The sequence below is a fragment of the Schistosoma haematobium genome, chromosome 2 (assembly GCF_000699445.3).
Source record: "Schistosoma haematobium chromosome 2, whole genome shotgun sequence".
Classification (NCBI taxonomy): Eukaryota; Metazoa; Platyhelminthes; class Trematoda; order Strigeidida; family Schistosomatidae; genus Schistosoma; species Schistosoma haematobium.
Genome location: NC_067197.1, coordinates 25,552,854 through 25,580,229, shown reverse-complemented (window position 1 = coordinate 25,580,229; position 27,376 = coordinate 25,552,854). Strand labels below are relative to the sequence as shown.

Sequence of the window (27,376 nt, the reverse complement as noted above, 5' to 3'; positions counted from 1 at the left end):
CTGGAGGATTTGGTGATCCCCTGCTACTAGACACGGAAGCCTGTTAAGCGAAAGCTTCTTCTATTCCGTCCACAACCATTTGACCATTTGAATTTGAACAACCGTACAAATCAACATATGCGTTACGACATTCTTGATGGCTGGTAATAATCGTTCAGTGAACTGTTCAACTGCACTACAGCGATTGAAACAAGACTACCTAAGGCTTTCAAAGGACCCGGTTCCTTATATAACTGCAGAGCCACTTCCAACTAACCTGTTTGAGTGGCATTATGTCATCAAAGGACCAGTTGATTCACCTTATAAAGGAGGTTATTACCATGGGAAGCTTGTTTTTCCGAGAGATTTTCCATTTCGACCTCCTTCAATATACATGATAACACCAAACGGTAGATTCGCATGTAACACGAGGTGGGGAATGTTATGGTATAGCTGATTTTTCTTGTAGACTGTGTCTATCAATAAGTGATTTTCATCCCGACACATGGAATCCTGCATGGTCTGTTTCATCTATACTAACGGGCTTACTGAGTTTTATGCTGGAGAATACGTGTACCATGGGTAGTGTTGTGACTTCAACATGCACTAAAAAACAACTAGCCAAAACCAGCGGAGATTTTAACCTGAAGTCTGAAATTTTCTGTGAATTGTTCCCTGGAATTGTTAAAGTAAGAGTAAACGCCAGTTTTTGTGGTATTATGGTTAGCACTTATATGCACTAATATCGACATAAGTAACCAGTGAGCAGAATTTTATGCACCTCCACTTCTTCGTGTTAACTCACAGGATCGATTCACTTCAAATGTAGTAGAACCAAATAGTCATAGCCAAAGTAAGGAAGATTTCATGATAAAACTTGACATCACTTGGCGTCCCCGAATCGATCGAAGGGTGAGACTATAATTTGTGAAAAACCTTAAAGCGACTCTAAAAAGACATTGGGAATGTCCACATACACTTTACAGCTAAATAAGGGTAATCAACCAGTGTGAGTGATTAGGATTAATGTCTACAGTTGATAGTTAGGGTTAAGGATTGGATTTAGGGTTTTCATCGCTAACAGACATTAGATATAATGCCAAAACTATTGAGCCAAGTGAATGGATTGACTTCGCACCAAAATTCAAGACCTGTTATCGTAAATCTGATTGGTTCGCCCACAAATTTCAGTCTCGCCAATCGAAGAGTATGTGAAATTGAATTGATCGAAATTAGCGAACTATTTATTCACCAACTCTGTTTGCAAATTGTCATCATTTCCTGCGACTCGTGCTTTTTTAAGAACAAATAAACGCAAGTCTAAATCAATGATATGCTTATCCGTCAAATTGTAGGTAATACGTGCTCGAGTGCTAATATTTTGACAACCCATATGTGTAGTCCAATCCCAGATGGTGAAAGCATACTTTACTGACGAGCATTAATAACTCTTAAAATGATATTGATAAACTAAGATCGACATTTAGCTTGACAGACAGTAGGTGATATAAATTAACAATTTATAACAAAATAGAAAAGTCATCAGGGGTTTAATTTTGGCGTTGAGTTGTATACATAATTAGAACTAGTATTTCAAAGAAACTCATGAGACGAGTGATAGATCCGTGGCAACCAACTGAATCCATGCTTACGCAATCAGTATGTTTTTTTTAACATGAAGGACTTTTAACTCCTAAGTCATTAAATCACAGCACACTTCCTAATCCTCTACTTTTCTCATTCATAACCGTCGTGGAATCTGACACTGACTTAAAATTACGTTACATGCCAAATTTCTTAGAGTTTATTAAATGTCCGAAATCATGTTTACATTCTGTCCTATTCATTTTTCAAGAGGATCTATTATCTGAAAAAAAGTAGCTATTGGATCCATATTTCCACTGATTGCAGAGGATTTATTCATGCATTCTTTCGAAACAGATGGAGCCACAAAATGTACGACTCCACCGGAAATCTGTTCACTGTATGTAGATGAAAACTTTGTTGTGATTGAGCAAGATTGATTAGAATTATTCAACGAGGTGGACGATATATCAGTTAGTATTAAGCTTGTCAAAGAGATCCCAACTATTTAATTTACAAAAAACACAATGATAACTCTAATCATTATTTTCCGAAAATCGACACCCTCAGAAATTTCTAGATTATACGCCTTCATATGCTTTTTCTAAAGGTCATTGTTAATAAAAAGAACGAGTCGAGCGAATAAATTTCTTCCCAATTAGTTCTTCATTATGGTTCTACACTAATATACATATGTATGATTTACAACAATGAAATAATACTCATCGAGTAGTTACGTTACGCGATAGTTACATAATGGCATATTAATTACAAAATAACATCTTGCAATTGGAAGAAAGAGGATTATAATAAAAGTGATTATTCGAAAACCAGGAAGTTGATACGCTGCATAATTTATAGAAAAGGGGGAACTAATAAAATATTTTGATGGAAGGTCAGTATTATGGTAGTTATGTAGGAGTTAAGGGATGAATGTTGAGAGTATTATCATAGTTTACTTATCGTAGTTCTGCTTCCAACTCACTCCTACACCGATGGCAAATGTAACGAGAGCGGTTGTACAAACTTCTTTTTGATGCAAAGGTTTGGTTTGTGAACATGGTTTTCAATGGCTTCAGCAATGTGCAAAATATGAGCTGGTAGACCACACAGCAAAGTCGATGGAATGTGGTGGGTAACCTCAAAAGGTTTATTCAATCCAACTTGGTGACCTGTGTCCACCAAGTAAGCGAGAATAGAACTCTTAAACACTATTACCCGTCCTTTGCTCAGCCAAGACGGATGGTGTTCTACAATGTGATGACAGACTTGCCGAATTGTACACCCTATATAACTGGCTCCATAGGAGCAGTTGAATTGGTAAATAGACATGGATGTGGCGAATTTCGTTGGGTATCTATTCCTAATAATCAGGTTGCCAATATTGATCAATTCATTTACAATGGTGTTACCTGAGCAAATCATTCTAAAACGATAAGTCAGGATCTTTATTAAGTTTCTTTTGTATCTGATTGGCACAGCACTATAGAAATGAATATATTGTCCATCTGTAGACTTCATATGTATCCCTCTTTTTAATGTTCCATCTGCTCTTCTAGCTAGTTGGACATCTTGAAACGTTGTGCTATTATTCTGTTCTTCCTCTATCGTAAAAGTAATCGATGGATGAATGTTATTAAATATTTTAAGTAAATTCTCATTTCCATGTTTTTTTCTAATACTATGAAAGTTTTCATCTACATACAGTGAACAGATTTCCGGTGGAGTCGTACATTTTGTGGCTCCATCTGTTTCGAAAGAATGCATGAATAAATCCTCTGCAATCAGTGGAAATATGGATCCAATAGCTACTTTTTTTCAGATAATAGATCCTCTTGAAAAATGAATAGGACAGAATGTAAACATGATTTCGGACATTTAATAAACTCTAAGAAATTTGGCATGTAACGTAATTTTAAGTCAGTGTCAGATTCCACGACGGTTATGAATGAGAAACGTGGAGTATTAAAATTTTGTTTGTCGCGTTATCTGCACGACTCATTATAAAGAAATTTCATCTGGATTAAGTAGACCACCTAGCTCCTGCCTAATACGTGTATTAGGAAAATCTTAAGCAAAATAAGTCTGCAAAAAGATTGTTAAGAAATGGTTGGTTGTTTCAGAACCTATAGTTTAATTCAGGAACCCAGTTTATTTTTAGGATGAAAGATTATAGATTTTTCCAATCAGAATTCTCCAAATGTTATGTCCAATTTATGTAATCCAGTCATAAGTATATGTTATTGAATAGAAATGGCTTTATTTTCTATAGAGTACATATATTTTTTAAATTGGTTACGCAATTGAGTCGGTTCAGCCCAATAAACTTTACTCTTCTCTCTTAGTCGTCTCACTTAACTGACTGAGGGCTTGAAAATAGGACGTCTGTACTTCAGTATCAGAATAGAACACCGTAAACATAACATTAGCCTGATTAAGGATAATCACGAACTAAGTGAAGATGCCACAGGTGTTTGGAGTTTGACAACGCCTTTACACCTAACACTATTATAATCGGAGTACATTGAACCCGGCCAAGCTAGAAATGAAGTGGATCGAAGATATATATATGGAACGCTATAAATATGTCGCGAGGTATTTCGTCAAAGGTGGGTAACAGTTTCTAAGTATGTTTAGCACGGCGTACCCACTCGTGATCTGGTGCGGATGCATGAACGAGCGTCCTCAGCTAGGTGGCTTCAATAAAACTAATGCGGTCACATCAATATCAAAGACTGTCAAAATTTTTTGTTTTGCGGACTTATTTACCGTTACAGATTTCTCACAAAAGTTCGTGCAAACTTTCTCTTGGTCAAAATAACAAAGATATGGGCTCCTTACCAGAGACAATAGTAAGGACACATCCTTCAGAGCCTTTCAAAAGAGCTCGATGTTTACTTGAACTCCGTAGGCCCTGAAGTTAATGGACTCAAATGTTACTTTATGATTACTTCTGCTACAACTTACTGACTTGTGTTACCCTTCAGTTTGAAACTGAGCATAGCGTAGACGGTACGTTTCTATAACCAGAAATGCTCTCTTACTATTCAGACTCAGAACCCAAGTAACAAATAGTACACTAACTCAACTAAACATAGTTTGTCATTTGAAGCTGTAACAGAGTTGTGGGGAGGGGGTTTCGAGAAGTCAGGGTGCAGTTCACGCTACCAACTTCTACTTTTGATTATCAGATTGTCTAATTATCATTTTTAGTTGTTTTTGATTGCTTCTATTACTAGACGTAAGTGCATTATATGTACCTACTGAGTCTTTTTGGTCTACTCTTCTTCACGTCCTCTCATCCAGATTCTCATACTGCTCCTCACACTCCCCAATTTCAATACGTACCCTCAGACTAGTCAAAAACCTGTCAAGGACTGAACATAACAGTTGTTTGCAATGATGTATTGGCGGCGTACTTACAAGGGAAAGCTGAGTCGTAGTACCATTTTATGTAATGAACAAAATTCAGCCACTTTCAATGGGCCAGCAGCTATGGTTAGGAATTAGCATTAAGGAACACTTTGTAGGGATGTGGGTTTCGTTTCAAATCTCAAAAGCATTTGTCACCCTGGAAAAATCAGGTCTAAGGTTATATTCATTTCATTCACTAATAAATTCAGTCCTGAGAACTTGTTCCCTAGACATTATCTAGCTTTAATTTTGCAGGATAATTTTAAGTCACTTACTTTTGTTTCCTTATTGTGGTCCTATCATTTTGACCTGATAAATCACATAGTTATGAAGAAAACGTCACATTTTTGTACGTATATGCTTCTCTTGAATAAGTCTTAAGACGAAACTAGTACCATTAATCTGTGATCCTCTGATTCATAGTCATGTCATTTCAAATGTCTAATTCCTGCTCCTATCACAGAATGCGCCTTTTTCTGAATGTAAAACTTGCGTATGGGTAATATTAATTGACGTTTGCATAATGTTACTCAACACAAATTTATAGAAAAAGAGCACGTTTGAAGACCAGGAAATCTCCACACTTCTCCAAGTGTATGAGTTGGTCATTGCATAATGCCACATATTCGTTGTAAATTTGAACAGGATACCTAAACAGCTATATTAAACAGACTTACACCTATCATCTTTGGTGGAGGGGCATAGGGCACCCACCAGGATTCTCTATTGAACTCTGTCCTGGGCAGTCCTTTTGATTTCCTAGTTTCTGTTCATTCTTCTGGTGTCTGCATCTTTTCCCTTTACCTTGAAGATTCCGAGTTACAGCTTGACTTGTGATGCAGTTTGGTGATGTCCTTAGTGTGATCTATCCGTCTTCAGCATCTTTTTCTAATTCCTTTCTCAGCTATAAACTGGTTTCTTCTATACCAGAATACTGATGGTGTCTGGCCAACAGATCTGGTGTATCTTGCATAGACAACTATTGGTAAATACCTGTACCATTTTGATGATGGTTGTGTAGTTGCTATACAAGTTTCAGCCCCGTACAGCAAAACTGTCTTGACATTTGTATTGAAGATTCTGACTTTGATGTTGGCTGATAGTTGTTTTTAGTTCCAGATGTTCTTTACCTGTAGGAATGGTGCCGTTGTTTTGCCAATCCGTGTCTTCACACCCGCATTAGACCCCCTTGTTTATCAACGATGCTTCCCATATACGTATAGGTTTCCGCCTCTTCCAGAGCTTCTCCATCAAGTGTGAATTGGTTGATATTGACTGTGTCACATTTGAAGACCTTTCTGTTTTTTCCCTTGTTAATGTTGAGACTCACTGGTATGATCAGTCTTAGTCCATCGCAACCTTAGTGTTTAGGTCTTCCATCAGGATGGTCAGGTCCTTTCCCGGTCACATCTCCACGATCGATTCCATCCTCTCATAAAACCGACTTTTAGTGTCGTCGTTGCAATCATCGGTGGGTGGATGACATTTGATAACATTCATTGTGATTCCCTTCTTCTTTGTCTTGAATGATGATTTGATTATTCTGGATCCATGAGATTTCCATTCAACAAGTGCTTGTCATGCTTCTTTGGACAGCATCAGAGCAAATCCTTTTGTGTGTGTGGAGCATTTGCATCTTCGTGACCAGAGTACAGTAGCATCTCTCCCGAATCTAGTCTTCTCTGTCCAGCTTGGGTCCAATGTGTTTCACTTAATTCGAGCACCTGCAAGTTGTATCTCCTCATTTCTGTAGCTATTTGGTTAGTCCTGTGGCGTGTGCTACTTATATTGACATTAGTAGTATATGATATTAGTCGTAAACATAAGGTCTGGAAGAAGAGAGACAAGAGGATCGAACAGTAAAGGATGGAAACAGAATGCAATTTGTATGAAAATGCAAGAACAATGAAGTCTGAGTCATTTTGAGACAATCGATGGACATTTTGTATATTAAGCATTTACTTTATGATTGTTAGATTTTATTAACAAGTCCTGTAATTTTGTGTTAAATACATTCTATTGTCCCCACTCGTGTTCTGTTCACTTCAGTCCTCCCAGTCTCTCACATTGTCTGGGCATCCTATGTACCTATATTAATTATTGCTGTGGTTGTTAGAAGGGGCATGGGTTTCGTGACTTTCGAAGAATCTTGGCACTCACTATGAGGTGTCATAATTCTTCTGAGAGATCCTTCAAATTGGAGGGTAGACTTTAAATGGTTAAACTTGTTTATTCTGGTTAGGATTTTTAGCAAGGTTGTTTTCTACGTGATGAGGTTGCTGACTCCATGCACGTCTCTTCTTTACTCGAACTTTGGACCGACAGTAACACATAAACTGTGTTCACTAAATTGAATTTAGTGCTATTTATATGTGTGAAGTATTTAAACAGCTGAGTGTGGAAACAAAGAACATGAATAATGTTTATGACATGTTCCTCAAACATCATATGACCTTAGAAATCGAAATATAGTTGTTAAAAATATAACAGTGGTAGTATTAAGAAACTTCAGAAATGTTTTTTCCGCCCTTTTTGTGCAAACGGACCACAACAATCCGAATAGAAGTAAAATGTAGTTAGTTACATCACGGCATTTGTTGATTAATAAATTTAAACATGATTCTATCTATACCGTAATATGACTCCTAGAACGGTAGTTTATTTATTTTCTCACTGTCTTTGGATTTATCTATGATTTCTTGATTTGCCATCGCCATTCTCTATTTGACTATTCTCTAGTGATCAACACGTACATTGACGAGCTTAAAGTACTCATATATACTTTTAACCTAATAATAAACAAAACGATTAATCTGACCTTTGCTCTAGACAGAGGCTTCATTTGTTTAGTGAACTTTAATGACAATAGCGTACATGTCATTATGAAGAGATTTTACGTCAAATGACTCATTCTTTTACATAAGATCGGCATTTGAACCTAGTTAGAAAAGTGTTTATACGGGCTTGTATTGAATCCCTATTTTCTTCGGATAATTTCGACTTTTTTTCCCTGGAAAAATTCGAACCAGTTTGCCGGGGGAAACATTGGCATTAATTAAATTTTGGTCTCTGAGATAATCTAGATATAGTCTTTATATCTATAATTGGAGTAAACAGTTCAGAAAGAAAAAGAACTTATCGAGTGGTGTAAAACGTCAAGACTCAGGAGAGAATACAAAGTAATTAGATGAATACTAGTGCCACGAATTCTGAACCATGTCCATTAACATCTTCAAAAACTAGTTGGAGTTATCGCCTACTGATACGGCTTATTTCAATTGTTACTGATTTCATAAACTAAAACCATGTCTTGACCTACGGACCACTAACTGTTTACTGACCTGCTTCTATCTCAGCCAATATCAGATATTATGAAGTAGACAGTCGTTAGACTTGCGTAACACATATCTTAACCACTTCAACCGGTAAAGTTCTATGGCTTTATCAATGAACATTCCATTTTTACCTAGTACCTTGTTCCTAACGCTTTTGATCTCGATATTAGCTAGACAAGGTCGAGTGATTGACCACACTTATCCTGTTTCGGATGGCGCCAGAGTATATAGTCTTAATAAGTGAGACCTGTTACTCAGTTTAATTTAGAGTACACACACTGAAAGCTTCACAGTGTAGTTTAGAGGATAGTTTCAGAAGGTCTAAGATAAGATTCTATGGATTCGCATCAACTCAGTGGCAGATGTGGAAGATAAGAGGTTTAGTAGCAAATATGAAAAATACATTGAATAATCAATAACTTATGTTTCAGACTCATACTGTCTGGTTGAATACAATCCCGTTAGCACTAACAAGTACTTGATGTACATAACATTGGTCACTGCTTAGTGGTCAATCAATAGCAAATAAAAATTGTAGTTACGCGTCCATACATATATATCTATAGGAAAGTAAAAATCCACTAAATAATCAGTGATTTGTTCTGAAATATGAAGTTTCACTAGTTTAGTTTGATTATTCCCACAATTCAAAATTACCACTATCTTACGTTTTCCTGTTTTAGGAGATTCGCGAAAATCTGACAGCTGAAGAACTTCGTAGTAAACTTTTAAATTCATCAAATCGACGTCAGTCACAATCCGACGCAAGTACAAATAACTCCGGCATAAATGATGAAAATAGAAATGAATGGCATATCTCCAAATTATTTGTCCTGATCGTGTTTAGTATATTTGCTTTTCTTGTACAACTTGTCATGAGATTTTTAGAACCTATTTGATGAGTTATCCATACTTAATCGGTTATTTCATGGTATAAACACATTATGTCGACATGGTAGTGGTAACGTACAATGGTGTGTGGATACTGTGTCACTTGTCTACTCTATCGTTCTTTCAACTGTGTAAAATTCATGTATAACTATCCTCAGTGATTAACTCTTGATCTAAATTTTTAATTCTTATTGTAACTATTTTTAATTTTTTCTTTATGAATTGGTCACAATGATGGTAAACACGAATGCTGCGCATGTATCATATAATATACTTGTAATGTCTGTGATTTGTGAATGACTTTTTTGTGTAGTACTAATAAAAAGCAAGCACAAGAAAAAATATGTATAGCTATAACAGTGTGGATTGTTTTAGCTTTCAGTTTGTTGCATACTCATTACTACTGATAAATGGTGTTTCTGATGTTGTATATATACCAAGCCACTTTAAAATGAACACACTCAGTGTCTAGCTAGTCCATCCCCTTGTACTTTCTTCATGTTTGGATCTTCAAATTAGGCCCTAGGAGGTTTTTCTGTTACAGTGTTTTTGCATCGAATTCTTGTTCGCACTAAACTATTATTGAACTTTGGAGTGCGAACCCTCCTCTACCGAAACATTCAAACGATATGTGCTGTAAGGAAGGTCTATCCCTGTTTATCATTCAGTTGAAGTCGTTTTGAAAGACACCCGTCCACCATGCTTAAAGTTTTCGGACCCTAGCAATAAACGATTACTCAGAGATAATTCCAGCACACGGCAACCGTCTTGTTTGGTAGTTTGAACGACCGGTCTTCCAGTTGGGTTAGACCTGCTTACTAGAGCTCCTACATCAGGCACCACTATTACCTGGTTTGAGTGCCCGGTCTTTTGAACAAAACATAGTACAGACGGCATCTAAGTCTTTCCTACGTTCTTATTGTGCTATTTAGCCGGAAAGCACAAATGTTTATCGAAAGAAAACTAATTAAGGGGTGCTTGTTTTGACTGCAAACGGCATCTACGAGATTATGAGGTTTTTCCAGTTTTGTATATTAGCTGAATATAAGTGAATAACTATTTAAATGAGGATTTCTGACAATGGAAAGACTAGATTCAGGTCACGAAACCTATAATACGATTGAACACAATGGGAGCTCCAACATATAGGTTAGAAGGAGGATTATGAGAAACTGAAACCAACGACACCAGTGAGACATAAGCTGTTGTAAACCAAACACGTATGTATTACGTCCTATAATTATAGTTAGCATATGATCCATCTCATCTGTTCCCGGACCTTTATTAATTACTACCGCGCCCCCTCGCTATTTCCGAATTCCATCTCCAAATGACTGCACACCTATAATTATTATTGATAGTCTTTGTCACTGTGATCCTTTTTGTCATCAATGTCATATTGTATCATACATGATTGTAGGCAGCAGAGAAATAACGAATCCATATTATTCTATTTCAATTGATGTTCTGTGTTTATTAATATTCTAAACAAATACGTTGCAATTTGCGGAAGGTTTTTCTCTACGGGTATTGTTGAAACAAAGTCAAGTTTTCAAAGTTGATAGACTGTACGATGTAAGCAGTTACGATATATTCCATTTGTAATGACTTGTTAGGAACTCGTATACAACAAATAGAATCGGTCAGAATTCCAAAAGTATAAAGCGAACCAGAAATATTACAAACGATTTAACCAACACATCTGGAGTTCCGATGTCCTGGCATTATGTGAAGATTGTCCTCGGATTTCATACTTGTGATGATATATTAAGCAATACTTTTTTCCCGGCATAAAAAATGAAGACAAATATAATTATACATGTGAATTATGTTTATATTACATATTGCTAGACTGAATTATAATGTTTATTTACAAATATCGCATCGAACTATCATCACGTGAATAACTTTTATAACCTTTTGTGAATGAACGAGGCTTAAATTTCGAATAAATGTCTTTATTTTTTGAACGAATATTGTATTTTTGTTCTCCCCCTTCTTGAGTTTCCATATTGGCATATTCCAACAATAATTTTGGGACTTTATCTAAATTACCAACAGATTCGAAAAGTTGGCAAATCCCACGTGATACTGTTCTGCTTGATTGTTGTTGTTGTAACAAGGTTTCATGAATAAGTGTTATAGCCTCACCAGATTTACCCATACGACCAGTTCGTCCTATTCGATGAACATAATCATCTAATTCATTTGGGAGACCAATATTAATAACTGCAAAAACATTGGGTATATCAATACCTCGAGCAGCAACCTAATAAATGACAGATAAATGATATTTTTAGTAGCCCAATTACAAGTAAAATAGACGACTCATATAAGCATTGCAACTTAGATTAGCTAGTATGTAATGAACCGTTACTTTTACTGTAGCAGAGCTAGTGATATTAGCATGGTGTTAAAAACACGCATATTGAAACGGAGGTTGAAACAAGTAACTGTATGCTCAACTGACAAGCTGTTTTAAAATTAAATTATATTTCTGAAAAGGTAATAATCAAGGGCTCTTTTTCCTAAAATGCTTTTTGATTATGAAATAAGGATGTGATGTACGCTTAAAAACCCATAGTTCACACAAAATGTTCCTAAGTGTTAGAACTGTAAAGCCAATAATGAGTGAACTAAAAACAAACTATGGTAGTAACACGCATGTGTTGTTCGAAAATCTTTGTGACATATAGCTTACATAAATAGACCAAGGTAACAGAAATTACAATGATAATTTTAATCTTAATAATAATAATAATCGAAAAACATCAAAATCCCCATCCGTATAACTTAGTTTGCTGATTGATAATATATAGTTAGGAGTTAACAAGATTTATCTATTTAGTAAAATTCTGAAAGTCTGTCGTGATTAAAAAGTTTGTTTAGACCCAAATACATTAAGAATGTAACCATAGTACACTATGGTTTGTTGGTCAGACTGGACGCTGACATAAATTATCGGTGTGTTGTTTCTGTTTGGCGAAAAGTACTTTAACTCAATTGAGCTTGATGATTATGTATTACATAGAAAAATCTGGTGATAATGTCGAAATAAATTATAATACTACGGAAACAAAACAGAAACAGTGAAGTGATGCCTATAAATAGAGGCTTTATAGCTAAAAAATACAACGAAAAATTAAAATCCCACTCTGCAAATCAAGCTAACATTCAACAGTAACAACAATCATTAATTGCATGCACTTCAGGGGAATTATCTTTATTTTTAAATGCAGGTGGCAAAAAGACGTCTTACCGATGAAGCGACAAGAACATTCGCTGTTCCTTTACGGAATAGATCTAAGGATTTTGCACGAGAAGACTGAGTTTTATCACCATGAATAGAGGTCGATTTTATGCCGTTAGAATAAAGATAATTATCAATTTGATCAACTTCCCTTTTGGTATTACAGAATACAAGAACTCGACAAACACTTTCCAAACCTAGAAACAAGATAAAAGGGATACGATAATGTGAAAATTAACGGTTTAATAAATTAGTGATATCTAAATTAAGAATGATTTTTTCTGTTGCTAAACATCATAGGCCGTGACTGACTTGTATGATTTTAAAATGAGTAAATTTATTTCAAAAAGTAATTCAATTGAAATACTTAAAATATTTGTTTACTGTAATAGTGGAAAGATTGGAAAAACGAAATGTGTTTGAAAAAAGACATAATCATCATGAAGTGCAAACAATTATCAAAAAGAATAATGCATATGACTAGGCAGTTCCTTTCATTAATACCTATAATAGTCGTTTTATTGAATACTAATGTTTAGTACGGTACAGAATTATCAGTATATTTGCATGTCTTGTTAATAACTTGCCCGCTTTTTCAAATATGTGTTTTGAAATGACTAAACGAAGTATAAGCACTTATTTAATACTATTGAATTGAAACTATTCACCCTATACGATACATGATTCATAGGATGTGTAGTCTCGAATTTTGTATAAATGCTACGGTGACTTTATATAGTAAATTATTGGAAAGATTGATTCAACATACGTTTCAATAAAAATCAAAAAACGTTTGCACTATCCAATTACAACCAAATAAGCGTAAACGAGAGAAGAATTTTACCTGGGCTATTATGATAGGTGGGTCAGGCTAATATGTGATTCAGTCGTGTATTATATATGTGAAAGTTTACTTTATTCCCTATATCAAAGAGACATTTAGATTTATATCACTCAAGATAAGCATACACATATTTAAGTCTAGAACGTTTAAGTTCTAAAAAGAACGTGCCAACATGTTTCGAATTTCTGAGTACCTTTATTATGAATTTCAAAAAGGCTTGGGAAAATACTACTTAGGTCTGTTCTTAAAAAATCCACTCCTATAGATGTTAAACGTACTAAACAAGTGTTAAAAAACATTAGTGATTTACTTTTAGATTTCATTTCTAGAATTAACTGTAAAAGATGATTCGGAACAGCGGATTCAGGATTACCGACAACCACTTGGAACTGCTGATTAATTTCTTTGGGAATTATTCGTGTAAGTCGTTCAAATTCATCTTCATTTTTATTACGAACTGCTTTTCCCCACGTAGGGACTATAGTGCCAGTATTAGATTCAGCACTGCTGAGTGTAAGAGAAATACAGTTTGGACCGCGCAGAAAATCTTTGGCTAAAAGAGCAACCTCACGTGGATATGTCGCACTGAATAATGCAGTTTGACGACCATTCCCTGTTGGTGGAGGCATTTGAAATTTTGGTGACTCTAAAATTTGACGTATTTGCTCTTCAAAACCCATATCTAGCATTCGGTCTGCCTCGTCAAGTATTAAAGATCTGAAAAAAGGCAAGTAATTGCAAACGCAATCTCGATAACAAAGTTAAGAAATTTGCAACAAAAGTATGGCAACAAACACAGATGACGGTTTAGCTTAATAGTACATAAACAAGAAAAAGAACGACGAGATCGTTTCATAAATATCTTTCATTCTAAATATACCAATATCTACAAAAAATATGAAAAAGAGCAATGAGAGGACTGGTGGATTGAACGATTTCAAACCAACGGGAAACAAAACCGCTTGTTTGCAAATAAATTATTAGACTATAAATAATCTTTAGTTAAACAGTTATTATAAGGTGAAGAAAACATGAGTGAATGAGCGTTGACGACAATGGGACAGAAACAAAACATGAGGCTATTTACTTCAAAATATATAAATCAGTAGACAGAGCTTCTAAATAAGTCATATATTTATCATACCTTTTCTACTTAGGTAGCTTACAAATCAACCTCTAAGAAAGGAAATCTAGATAAACTGAGAAATTAATGTAACATGGAGAATAATATTATCATGTTATCTCATTAACTTTTCAAATTATTGAAAGAAATAACGAAACTACATGTCGTAAGTACCAATAATTATTATGCTAATAACCTGTTAGGTCCCGATAAACATAATGAATGGTAACCTTGGGATCCTTTTATGGACCAATACTAAACGTATATTTTTTTTTATCGTATAATTGTTAAGTAACTAAACTATTCATATTCCTCTTATTATAAAATTTATTTCGACCTATGAACCATTATTATACGTTTTACCATTCTTGAATTATGCCCTTTCTATTAGTCACTGCCTCCCACATCCACAGCCACATTTGGCCGTATTTTGCACAAATGTTATTTTCTATTTTATGCTACGTTGTGGTCTGCTTGATTGGTATATAAACTCAGTATGTTTGAAATATAATTATCCATATTGCAGAGGCTGAAACATGTGTTCTGGACTTAACTGGCTGGGCTAGGCGGAAAGCAGGGCCAATCAGGACTCTAGGCTGCTTGCACGTGTTTTACGCGTCCTTGATCCGATCGATAATTCGCTGCTGCTGATTGACGGCTTTGGGCTATAACATAACCATTGTGTCCGATTCCAGTGATTTACAATCACTAGTTCCAGCTTCAATGATCATCTAGTCAAGTCTAATTTCCGAGAATACAAGGACTTTAACACGATTCTAGCTGTTAGGTTTTGTTTACATAAGACTATCTCCATTCATTTAAAGAAAATAATACTAAAAGCAGGAATTTGCAACGTATACGATGAATATTAGGGAAATGGATAGTATTTGATTTACGAAGCACCAAACTGAAGTATGAAGGATGGCAAAAACAGGCCATTAGGATATTAAATAGCAACTTGTAAAATGTTTGGTTTTTTTTCGGTAAATGATATATAAAGGATAACAATAAATAGAAATACAGTTCATCATCCAAGTACAATTTAATGTACATCACTTTGAACCATAATGTTCGAGTTGAAAACTAGTGATACTATCCAATTTAAACGTTTGATCAAATGACTGAAAGTAGAGTACTTTAATTACTAAACTACCACTGCAAACAACATTGTATTATATGAAACGTGAATAAACGTGTCCAGTTTCATTACTGAATGAGGTAAAGGGAAGTCAAAAAATGCTGTACATGACCATAATTGTTTTATGAAACCTAGTGAAAACTGCTATGAAATCGAACATTTATTATGCCGTATATGAGATATTTGGCGATGTATTTCTTGTTTAAACCTTTTTTAAAGACTTAATCAACTAAGTCAGGGATGATCAACATCGAATATTCGACGTGGTAAGGAGTTGTGTAAATTTTATTTATTAAACGCGACTAATTGATTATCTATGGTAAACTCCATTCAATGAACTGTGAAACACAATAATTAGTCATCTAAAAGAACAGCATAAAATTTGATATACGAAATATAAAAGTTAACAATTCAACAACATTTGTTTGCATGGTTTCACAAGCATCCGCATTTAAAAGCAGTGATATTTTGTTGTCTTTACAATAAATAAATACGTAAATAAAATCTAACTAGCCACAAACAGGTTCTGAGTAGCAAAGAGTTTATGATGAAAACCTGCGATGCATCTTTAACATTATAAACTATTAATAGAAGAAATAATATAATTAAAGTAGCAGTAACACGATGGAATTACCTGCAGAATTTTAAGGATATACAGTCACGGTTCAAGAAATCCAAAAGTCTTCCAGGAGTTGCAACTACAAAATGGCATCCCTTATTCAATTCAAACATCTGTCGTTCTGGTCGTTCACCACCAAATACACCTACTGATCGAACGAAGGTTTGGTTACATAACTATATAATTGAAAATTATTCTTATAAATAACCGAAAAATAATTACTTTACGTAGTTCTAACTGTATTTGTTGGACTAACTCACGAGTTGGTACCAAAATTACAGATGAGGGATACTGGCGTCGTGTACGAGAGATGAGCTACATAAGTGAATAAAAAATATAAATGCGTTCAGAAATCTTTTTACTGCTGTAGTGAAAGGAAACTATAATTTCATGTACAATAGAGTGCAACGCTTCCCAAATATCTAAAATAGGTGCTTATAGTCAGTTGAACAAGTGACTGGGGTTTTAATTATCTTTTTTTCTGAAAAACGAACTTTAAAGAGAATTCTTGTGGGACAGAAAAATTAATTAACTTTGAGCCAGTTAAATCTATGTGCGAAACCCCGCCCAATCTCATTATGACTAGATTTTACACAACAAGAAGTGTGGCTTAAACTCTAGTAAACGAATGAGCTTGGTAAGTAATATGCACGAAATATGAAACTCGACAATGGATTCTTACAGAAACTGGTAAAAATAGTGGACATTTGTATGCAAGCATGATAATTAGAGACGAAGTAAAACCTTTATTGCAGTGATAAAAAACCTTGTAGAAAAAGAGCATTAAAGCTGATAAACGGAAATATATGGAAGACCTAGCAACGTCAGCAGAAAAAGCTGTAAACGAAAAAAATATCAGATAACTATACGATATAACCAAGAAACTAAGAAGCATAGCAAACCAGAGCGACCAATCAAGAATAAAGATAATTCAATCATTCAAATTGAAGAGCGACGGAGCTATGGGGCTCATCACTAGACATCAACTTCCTTGACCATGAGAACGCATTTGACAGCGTGGATAGGAGAACCTTATGCAACCTTCTCCAACGGTATTCTTGTGACGCACTACACAAAAAAGTCATGCATGGAGGGCAGCTCACAGATGCATACTGGGTGGAAGTCAGTGCTAGACAAGGCTGATTGTTCTTACCTTTTCCCCTCTTTCATTTGTATTGATCACTGATTAACATCACGAAGCAACTTGTGATGTTAATGTTAATAAGGAAAAATAATGCTGTTCTAAAAACTTATGATGTCTAGTTTTCATCATTTCTTGATAAATAGAATATTTTAATGCTAAAGCGATGATTTAGTCGCATACTACATTGTTAACAGACATTTTTAATCAGAGGAAACTGAGAACATTTCTTGTCATACTGTTTTTTATTTAAAGTATGCATTCTTTAACACTTCAAGACGTACTTGAAACAAAGGTTATAAAAAGACGAGAATTCATGTCTCAGTACGTGTTATAGTTTCTTTTATTACGACCCAGCTACTCTTATTGCTTAGTATTCTTGGACACTACATCGCTTGGCAAGTCCCCAAACCAGAACAAGGTTGAACAGGAATGTAATTATATTCCAGATAAAATAGTTGGATGGATTTACAATAAGAAAAACAGTATATTAATAATTTTTACATAAGATTCTAGTCTTCTCTAAGTTTCCGCTGGTGCTAATTGGCCAAGAAATAGCCCCATAACTCTGCACGAAATATACTTTAATCAAATCTATATCCTGCTAACAACACGGGAACTTGACAAACAGATATCAACATAGAGCCTGGGACAAGTCTACAGTGACCCAAGTTGAGATACTACGGTTACACGAGATGAAAATCAAAAAAGATAGAAATGGTGCAGTATCAATAACAAACAGAAATACAAAACCTTGGGAATATCCTTTGTAAAGGCTGAGTGGGAAGGCATGTTTAGTGGCCTTATATCTGACTCCAGTTAGATCGTTTGCCGATTGCTATCGAAATGTATGTGCCACCAATCCTCGTATGTAATTATCGACTTAAATCGCGTCAGTGAATAACGGAATTAAATGAGTCAAATACGAGAATGGATTTCGAATACGTATACTTCACACAATAGTTGATCTAGACTGACAACAAGAGAAACGAATCGGAGATGGCATGTGAGCCAACTCGATTTAACCAAGCGTGACTCAATATTTATAGTCAGACAAAACTAACTTACAGACACGTGATGAGTAGGGTAAGCAATACACGCACAGACGATCATATATTAACACTGAGTTAATAAGCCAATAATTAACAAGGTCAAAATGTGATGCAAGAAGAATGAATAAATTGGCTTGTCTGGAAGCTAGAATAATCTGTGTGGGCTTGAAATGGTACTAGACACTACATATGCATGAAGAGATACTGGAATTTAAAGCCGAGATAAAGATGAAGAGTGAATGCATCTACAACACTGTGAACGATTCCGAGTTACGTCACTCAAACTCTTCAAACAATGATTGCAATCATCATGTGGACCCCAATCAGACAGTCTGGATTTATCAGCATAACTCAGGCCAATAGTCAATGAAGTCATGGACTAACCGATGCCACGTTTTCATTTGGCCGCCCCTAACTTTCTTACAGCCTACTTCTGTACTAACAAGTATCACTCAAAGTAGATGATGGTTAGGCATACTAACACATGTCCTAACCACATCAGTTGACGAAGACCTAATAACTCATCAACTGATTTGCTACATCTGCTAAGTACCCTATGTCTAACCACTACATTGCTCAATCGGTCTAACCACAATGCGCGAACAATGTTGTGAAGACGCTTATGATCAGAAAACTTCAGCCTACGAATGTTTTCTACTTTCCTTGACCGCGTTTAACAACCGAAAAGTAAAACAGAGCAAACTGCTACATGGCATACTCGTGTTTAACTCGACAGATAAATATCTCGCCTACATCACAAGTGACGTTACACAAGCTACGTGTTCTATAAGTGTCACAGAAGTATAAATATATTATTGATGGTAAACTTGAATGACTACTTTGGTTTACTTGTTATTTTAAGATTTTTCTCCACTAGTAAAGCGTACCTAATGCAGCAATGTCGATAAATATATATCCGGTCGGAAAATAATTCGGCAAACCGTCCAACTATGTCCGAATACAATAAGACTAAATTTGTCTAAGTATTCCTATCTAGTTAAACACAAAATTGAAAGGTGTTGATTGAAGACAAATTTTGGGTACTATTCCACTCCCCTCAAATGCCAGCTTTTATCTGAACGATAGGTAAAATGACAGTTCTCATATAATGCATAAAAAATGGCGCTCCGATCTTGCGACATTATCATTTTAACAATCATTTATAAACAATGTTTCTTAAGTGATTACTGTGACTGTAATAAAATTAACTAGAAATACGATATTTTATGAGCTTGTGCCCTGAAATATACTCTAATTTATTCTTCAGTACTTTTTATCGTAGATGTTAGATGAAAACACGAAAATGGATCACTCGTAGACGATTGTACACTTGAACATATTTCACAAAACTCAGTAGTGTACTCTGAAAATAGCTGTCAGAAATAGTTTTAAACTGGTTTCAGAAAAGTTCATTTTTGATTCACAACACTGTGATTTCACGATAGTTGTATACATGAAACAGCTTAGTAAATTACTAATTGTTTACAATAAACTTTTAATTACGTTCAGTAGAATATGATAATGTAGGAATTAACATTCTGCTTACCAAAGATTGCATCGCTTCAAATGGATAAACTCTCAACAAACGATTGAAAATTGGAATAAGATAAGCTAGTGTTTTACCCGAACCAGTTTGTGCAGCTGCCATTAAATCAAATTTACCAGTGACACGTTCATAAGGAGGATTATCATCTGTACTTTGATTGAACTCATCTATTTTAACATCAACCTCCTCATATTCATCAACTGACATAATCCCAATGGCATGTTTTTGAACGGGTGTCAGCTCAAACAAACCCATAGCTTGAAGATTATTTAATAGTTTTTGATCGACTTTCGGAATTTCATTGATCTGAAAACAGTAGGATGAAATTAGAACTACGTTAGGACAAGAAAGAAGTCTCTTAATTTATTTAACGAAATACAAAAACGTCGAACTTTAAGATACCATTTTAAAGGTCAGGAAATGTAATATACCAAGTGATTTTTCATGCTACTTACCTGATTTTAAGAGGTGATACATACTGGGTGCATACGAATAGTAGTAACAGCACTACGATATTATCATTTTTCATAAAAGCATTACCACGTAATTTAATGACATACAACTAGTAGGACTATACATGATAATTAAGGAAAACCAAGGTCTCAGACCTACAAATGGATGTATCAACTATATTGACCTTCTGGTAGATTCCCGGACACAGGTATATGTGCCTTCACTAAACTGTAATCATATTCCACGACCTGAAAGTGACAAACAACTTCAAACCGTCGCTTATATGTGATGGAGCAACAAAGTGAACAACGCTAAGGCTTGGCGTATATAAAGGAAAATGGTTGGTGAGACTAAACATCTATCATTCTGGGGAGGTAGAACATATTTTACGCGTTATTCACCACCTCTCTCAATACCGAATGCTGCCTAGCATAGGTTGGAATGAGGCCAGGGTAATCAAAGGAAGAAATATCAGTTTGCAAAATTAGTGACTATTGGTCTGAATGGTAATCGGTAGCTGCAGGATGAATGGATGCTGTTCATACGATGACAGTGGCTGATTGTTGCGTGATGACTCAGAATCATCTACACTGACGCATTATTCACTTCATTTTGATTCAATTTCTAAATCTATTTCATGCTTTTTATTGCGTGTTTTGTGAACTATATCTCCTATGTTGAGTGTTTTTACTATTACTGATACTATTATTAACTCAACCTCGCTGGTATTGATCCTGACAATCAGGATTTAAAACTATCTGAGCCTCAACTCAATATTGATTTTGGTAGAAGAGAATCGTTAGCCAATGCTTAGGACGCTAGGCGTAGACAGAATAGTGCACTTGGAATAGAGAAATATTTTACGGTTCCTATTGATGAATATTATCAAGTGATATCGATTGAACTGCAATTTCTAATTACAGAAATAAAAGATGGAAAGGGAGTACAGTCAAAAAAGAACAAACAAGAATAATAGGGAATACACTTTGGTTAACAATACAACCAAGAAACCTCTTGGGGGAGTTTCTCTTAGTTTTAAGTAGGAGGAAACTACAGAAGCACTTTAATAGGTGCTGTGTTGTAAAGAGATATGTAGATCAACAGCTTCCTATCACACACTGGGGAAATATCATAAAGTAAAGTTCCTCCTAAATTTTTTACCCTATTTTAGTATCGGAAAGCAGTTTGATGTAGAAGTCTAGAGTGACATTCACAGAATACGTTTAAGCCACTGAAGTTGGTGTCCCGAGTTGATGACACTAACCAAACTATCTTTACTAACCCTGAACACACATTGCTGAAGCTCAGTATTACTAACTTGATGTTACCACTGAAAGTAAGTAATCCTTAAGAGATAAAGATAATCGAACACAGAGAGTTGCCTAACATCAAAGTCTGGAGAACAGGTTTCACAGACACAGAACAAAACTGCTCTCATCGAGGTGTTGTAAACCCAAGGTTTTGTAACCAGACTAACATTACCACGGCGCCAAAGATGGCCCAGACTGCCATAGGCTGCTCTAGTTTTCAATATTCGTAGACTGGTTTTATCTGTCATCCCACCAGCACCAACTCAAATAAAGGAGCTTTTCGTTTATTTCTAACAGCTCACCACAACGAATCTAGATAAAGGCTCCCACCAGTCTTGGAGAATTACTCTGTATTTAGGAGGATAGTGCATGTCATACCTAAAGACAATAATTGACAGATGGTTAAGAAAGTAATTAATTAGACATGTCACTATGAATGTCGATACGGCATTAGGAAATGATGAAGCGATCAGGTAAGCAATATTAAACCTAGCTATATATTTCTTATCGAAAACGACAAGCCAGTGCAAGACGTTTTGAACTAGCATCAACCGAAGTGTTGGATGGGACATGTGCCAAACCACTCTCCCAAAGCGATATGTTAACGGTCAGAAATAAAAACAAAAGGTCAGTTCGTACCGAGGGTTTGGTGTATATAGTCATAAGTTTCTGGTTCCCAATGTCTAGTGCCGGAGAATAGATGGATACCTTAAGTAATACAGCTCTAAGCAAATGCAAACGTCACAAATGAATTTGAGAAATTTACCTCGGAATAAGTTCTTTATTTCCCCTCAATTCTAAAGACTTTATTACTTATACTTAGTTTCTTTTTCTCGGTTTATTACTTGTTCTTTCAGCGTTCTGAAACGTAGGAGTGTAAACCAATGGTCTTCTGTGCAAGCCTCGGTTGATGTATTTGTTAGTCTAGGAGAGGTTGCTTTTTATTATCTGAAAAAATTCAAACAGCCCTTTGCAACGTAGCAATCACTTGCCGATTTGTTTGCAGATAAAAAAAGCTAATCTGTTACTGAAATGTAAAATATGGTAGTAACATTTTTGGATGTAGAAATAGGTGTTTAAACTGTGAAACTGTCGAAGTACAGAGAGATGGTTGTAACACAAAATAGTGGACTTGTTCGGTAAATTATACGAAACTTATGATTAACTTACATTATTAACAATTTCATAAGAAAAGTTCTCTGTAACAGGAAAACCGGATAGGGAGGCATGAGCGGCATGTGATAAGTAACTTTTTTCATCCACAGTAGGCTTTTTTTCATCAACACCGAATACGGATGTTTTCAAATCTTCCCTTTCTGGTCTCGATTTCATCCAGATATGTGGCGGAATATAACCTGGTGGCTGGCTGAAACCACTGCTTCTTGAGTTCCTACCAAACTGATAACTTCTTGATATTTTAGTTAGGGTATGACGTGATGAATGTAAAGTAATGTTATGGTGACTCAGAATTATCCTATTCATTTCTGTGATAGTATAAGTTTTGTGTTATTTGTCAGTGGACTTAATATCAGCTAAAGTGTACCGAAACAAGTAGTTGTGAATACAAAAAGCAAAATTTTTTCAATATAATAACGAATACATATATTACTTAAAAACAATGAAATCAAAAAGAAACTTGTAGTATGCAGTAACTCTACCTAGGAACTTTTGAAATTTCTCGTCAATGACAAGATTTTTATTACGTTCACAAACGAAAAGATTTAAGCATTTAATTTATTATCAGTCATGTAACGGGATATATTCAATAAAGACTTTGTGGTAAACATCATAGTCGGAACGAACAGACTTTGGACAACTGTGATACGTGAGGTCAAAAGGTTACATCGGGACATTTTTTCATAATGTAACTTAGCTGTCTGTTTATTATAAATCCACCTGCAGTTATCCTAGACCCCCAAATGTCCTGGTACGGCCGAGAGTGGGGAGAGTCAGATCTCCTCGAAATGCTATCACATGGCCACGTGCATACAATCACTGCCAGAGAAGTCCTACTTACTGCCATCTCACGGTGAGGGTGCTGTTTACGAAATTGAGAGAACGAAAAGCGGATGTCCGGCGCTCTAACCGGGCCGGTGGACACGGAGAATCCACCTAGGGGAGTCGGAAAACTCTATTTCTAAACCAATGGTGCACATAGACCCCACGGTGTTAAGGCAACAAACGGCGTATGAAACAATAGTTGGTTACCGGCTACCATGGGACTGCATCTGCTGACGTCGCTTCACTGTCTTGTGGATCTGACCTTTAGCTCAAATGCTCCTGGTGTGGCCCCGTAAGAAAACCGCCTGCTTCGGTTCGGGAACACGGGCAGTATCCCAGCCCTCACACAAATCTAATGAATTATGTGGCGCATATGTATTTGGTGCCTCCTTGTACCAATGTTTGTGTTTGAATAAATTAATAATATCCCAGGATTACTGCAGTTCTCAAGTCCGATTAAGGAAATGTGCACCATTCCTACAGGTAAAGAACATCTGGAACTAAAAACAACTATCAGCCAACATCAAAGTCAGAATCTTCAATACAAATGTCAAGACAGTTTTGCTGTACGGGGCTGAAACTTGTATAGCAACTACACAACCATCATCAAAATGGTACAGGTATTTACCAATAGTTGTCTATGCAAGATACACCAGATCTGTTGGCCAGACACCATCAGTATTCTGGTATAGAAGAAACCAGTTTATAGCTGAGAAAGGAATTAGAAAAAGATGCTGAAGACGGATAGATCACACTAAGGACATCACCAAACTGCATCACAAGTCAAGCTGTAACTCGGAATCTTCAAGGTAAAGGGAAAAGATGCAGACACCAGAAGAATGAACAGAAACTAGGAAATCAAAAGGACTGCCCAGGACAGAGTTCAATAGAGAATCCTGGTGGGTGCCCTATGCCCCTCCACCAAAGATGATAGGTGTAAGTCTGTTTAATATAGCTGTTTAGGTATCCTGTTCAAATTTACAACGAATATGTGGCATTATGCAATGACCAACTCATACACTTGGAGAAGTGTGGAGATTTCCTGGTCTTCAAACGTGCTCTTTTTCTATAAATTTGTGTTGAGTAACATTATGCAAACGTCAATTAATATTACCCATACGCAAGTTTTACATTCAGAAAAAGGCGCATTCTGTGATAGGAGCAGGAATTAGACATTTGAAATGACATGACTATGAATCAGAGGATCACAGATTAATGGTACTAGTTTCGTCTTAAGACTTATTCAAGAGAAGCATATACGTACAAAAATGTGACGTTTTCTTCATAACTATGTGATTTATCAGGTCAAAATGATAGGACCACAATAAGGAAACAAAAGTAAGTGACTTAAAATTATCCTGCAAAATTAAAGCTAGATAATGTCTAGGGAACAAGTTCTCAGGACTGAATTTATTAGTGAATGAAATGAATATAACCTTAGACCTGATTTTTCCAGGGTGACAAATGCTTTTGAGATTTGAAACGAAACCCACATCCCTACAAAGTGTTCCTTAATGCTAATTCCTAACCATAGCTGCTGGCCCATTGAAAGTGGCTGAATTTTGTTCATTACATAAAATGGTACTACGACTCAGCTTTCCCTTGTAAGTACGCCGCCAATACATCATTGCAAACAACTGTTATGTTCAGTCCTTGACAGGTTTTTGACTAGTCTGAGGGTACGTATTGAAATTGGGGAGTGTGAGGAGCAGTATGAGAATCTGGATGAGAGGACGTGAAGAAGAGTAGACCAAAAAGACTCAGTAGGTACATATAATGCACTTACGTCTAGTAATAGAAGCAATCAAAAACAACTAAAAATGATAATTAGACAATCTGATAATCAAAAGTAGAAGTTGGTAGCGTGAACTGCACCCTGACTTCTCGAAACCCCCTCCCCACAACTCTGTTACAGCTTCAAATGACAAACTATGTTTAGTTGAGTTAGTGTACTATTTGTTACTTGGGTTCTGAGTCTGAATAGTAAGAGAGCATTTCTGGTTATAGAAACGTACCGTCTACGCTATGCTCAGTTTCAAACTGAAGGGTAACACAAGTCAGTAAGTTGTAGCAGAAGTAATCATAAAGTAACATTTGAGTCCATTAACTTCAGGGCCTACGGAGTTCAAGTAAACATCGAGCTCTTTTGAAAGGCTCTGAAGGATGTGTCCTTACTATTGTCTCTGGTAAGGAGCCCATATCTTTGTTATTTTGACCAAGAGAAAGTTTGCACGAACTTTTGTGAGAAATCTGTAACGGTAAATAAGTCCGCAAAACAAAAAATTTTGACAGTCTTTGATATTGATGTGACCGCATTAGTTTTATTGAAGCCACCTAGCTGAGGACGCTCGTTCATGCATCCGCACCAGATCACGAGTGGGTACGTCGTTCTTAACTTCTCCTGCAACCGTTAGCCAGCTTAGATCAGTCACTTCTCGATATATCGAACCTCTTCACTTCGGACTTCTGATTTATCTGAGTTTGCACGTTTTCATTACAAAAGTTGTTACTGTCTACGGTGTTTTCAAACTCCGAATACTAGCGTCAACTTCAGTGGTGAGCCTGACGTTATCTGGTACACCTATTCGTTAACTGTGAGTCTGTTCGTTTTTGGAACTTTATGAAACAATTTTAACTCTAATCTTGATATTTTGTGATACTTTTTTTCGTATTTATGGCTTTTTTCCTCGTTCACTTCTGTAATTTATATTCATGGTAACCGAACAGACTCCAAAGTAATTTAAGATCAGGCTTCTTACTCCACCCTCGTTTCAGCCAATGCCATTCTGGCACGACAACATCAAAGCCTGGTTCTACTACGCGGAAGCTGACTTACACGGGAACGATGTGACTGGTCCACGAGAACATTTCCTCTCAGTAATGAAAGCACTTTCGTGCGAACTCAACAGGTAGGTCACATCTAGTATGTTTACCAGTGGTTTCGGAGCCTTACGAAATCCTGAAAAGGTCTATTCTTGAACGCGGCGGTCTAACCGACCGAAAAAGTTTCGATCAACCCTTAAGTAGCACTGATCTACAACTTGGCTCACCAACGGACATATTGTTACGAATGAAGGAGGCCAATGGTCAGCGGACATTCGACGATGGCCTGTTTAGACAACTTTTCTTGCCTAAACTTCCCTAACAGGTGCAGACAATTCTTGTCTCACTTCAAAACAACGCTGTAGACGAGCTGGCTGCATCTGCCGGTCGAACTCTGGAGATCACCAGGACTTCTAACGTCGATGTATTTCAGTCGAAGTAAAACCTCAAAAGACACCAGATGACGTTAAGTAACTCTGTCATTCTCTGACATGTTACCTTAGTATTCGTCATGACCGTAAACGATCCCAAACTCCTCCAAGCAGTATTTCGCGAAAACGATCTATCTTTAGATCACGAGAGGTAAATGACCCTGAGTGGTGCTGGTATCATGATCAGCACGGAATATCTCGAAGTTCCAGAACGCCCTGCAGTTTCTCATCCTGCACGCGTTAAGGGCGACCGTAGCCAGCGAACATAGCCATCTGTTATGTATTACTGATGAGATGAGGAAAGTTAACTACCTTGTCGACCACGATGCAGAAGTAAGCGTTCTTCCTGAGAATTCTAACCACCGATCGCATGAAGCAGTTTTCAACTTACAGACCAAAAGTGGGAAACCAAGTGACATGTACGATAAGCGATATGTGCATC

The 27,376-nt window shown here is 36.2% G+C and overlaps 2 protein-coding genes across 4 annotated transcripts; one reads left to right on the top strand and one right to left on the bottom strand.

Annotated features, from left to right (window-relative positions):
* On the top strand, window positions 1–9,492 carry UBE2J2_1 (Ubiquitin-conjugating enzyme E2 J2; the record flags this gene model as incomplete). 2 transcript variants are annotated; one of them, XM_051214722.1, is made up of 4 exons in its annotated part: window positions 1–411; window positions 449–561; window positions 601–668; window positions 8,996–9,492. In XM_051214722.1, the coding sequence occupies exons 1-4, from the start codon at window positions 137–139 to the stop codon at window positions 9,209–9,211; spliced, it is 672 nt and encodes a 223-aa protein (XP_051067910.1). In that variant the 5' UTR covers window positions 1–136. The 2 variants fall into 2 exon arrangements, with proteins under 2 accessions (XP_051067910.1, XP_012799808.1); XM_012944354.2 differs by having other exon boundaries at window positions 449–668; window positions 8,996–9,211.
* Window positions 9,493–10,764: 1,272 nt separating this feature from the next.
* MRH4_1 (RNA helicase) lies at window positions 10,765–26,057 on the bottom strand. 2 transcript variants are annotated; one of them, XM_051214721.1, is made up of 8 exons: window positions 25,467–26,057; window positions 22,850–23,211; window positions 19,917–20,222; window positions 16,400–16,492; window positions 16,193–16,353; window positions 13,608–14,014; window positions 12,463–12,650; window positions 10,765–11,472 (listed from the first exon to the last, which is right to left on the bottom strand). In XM_051214721.1, exons 2-8 carry the CDS (start codon window positions 23,159–23,161, stop codon window positions 11,074–11,076), a joined length of 1,866 nt encoding a protein of 621 aa, XP_051067909.1. In that variant the 5' UTR covers window positions 23,162–23,211; window positions 25,467–26,057; the 3' UTR covers window positions 10,765–11,073. The 2 variants fall into 2 exon arrangements, with proteins under 2 accessions (XP_051067909.1, XP_051067908.1); XM_051214720.1 differs by having other exon boundaries at window positions 19,917–26,057.
* Window positions 26,058–27,376: the final 1,319 nt, after the last annotated feature.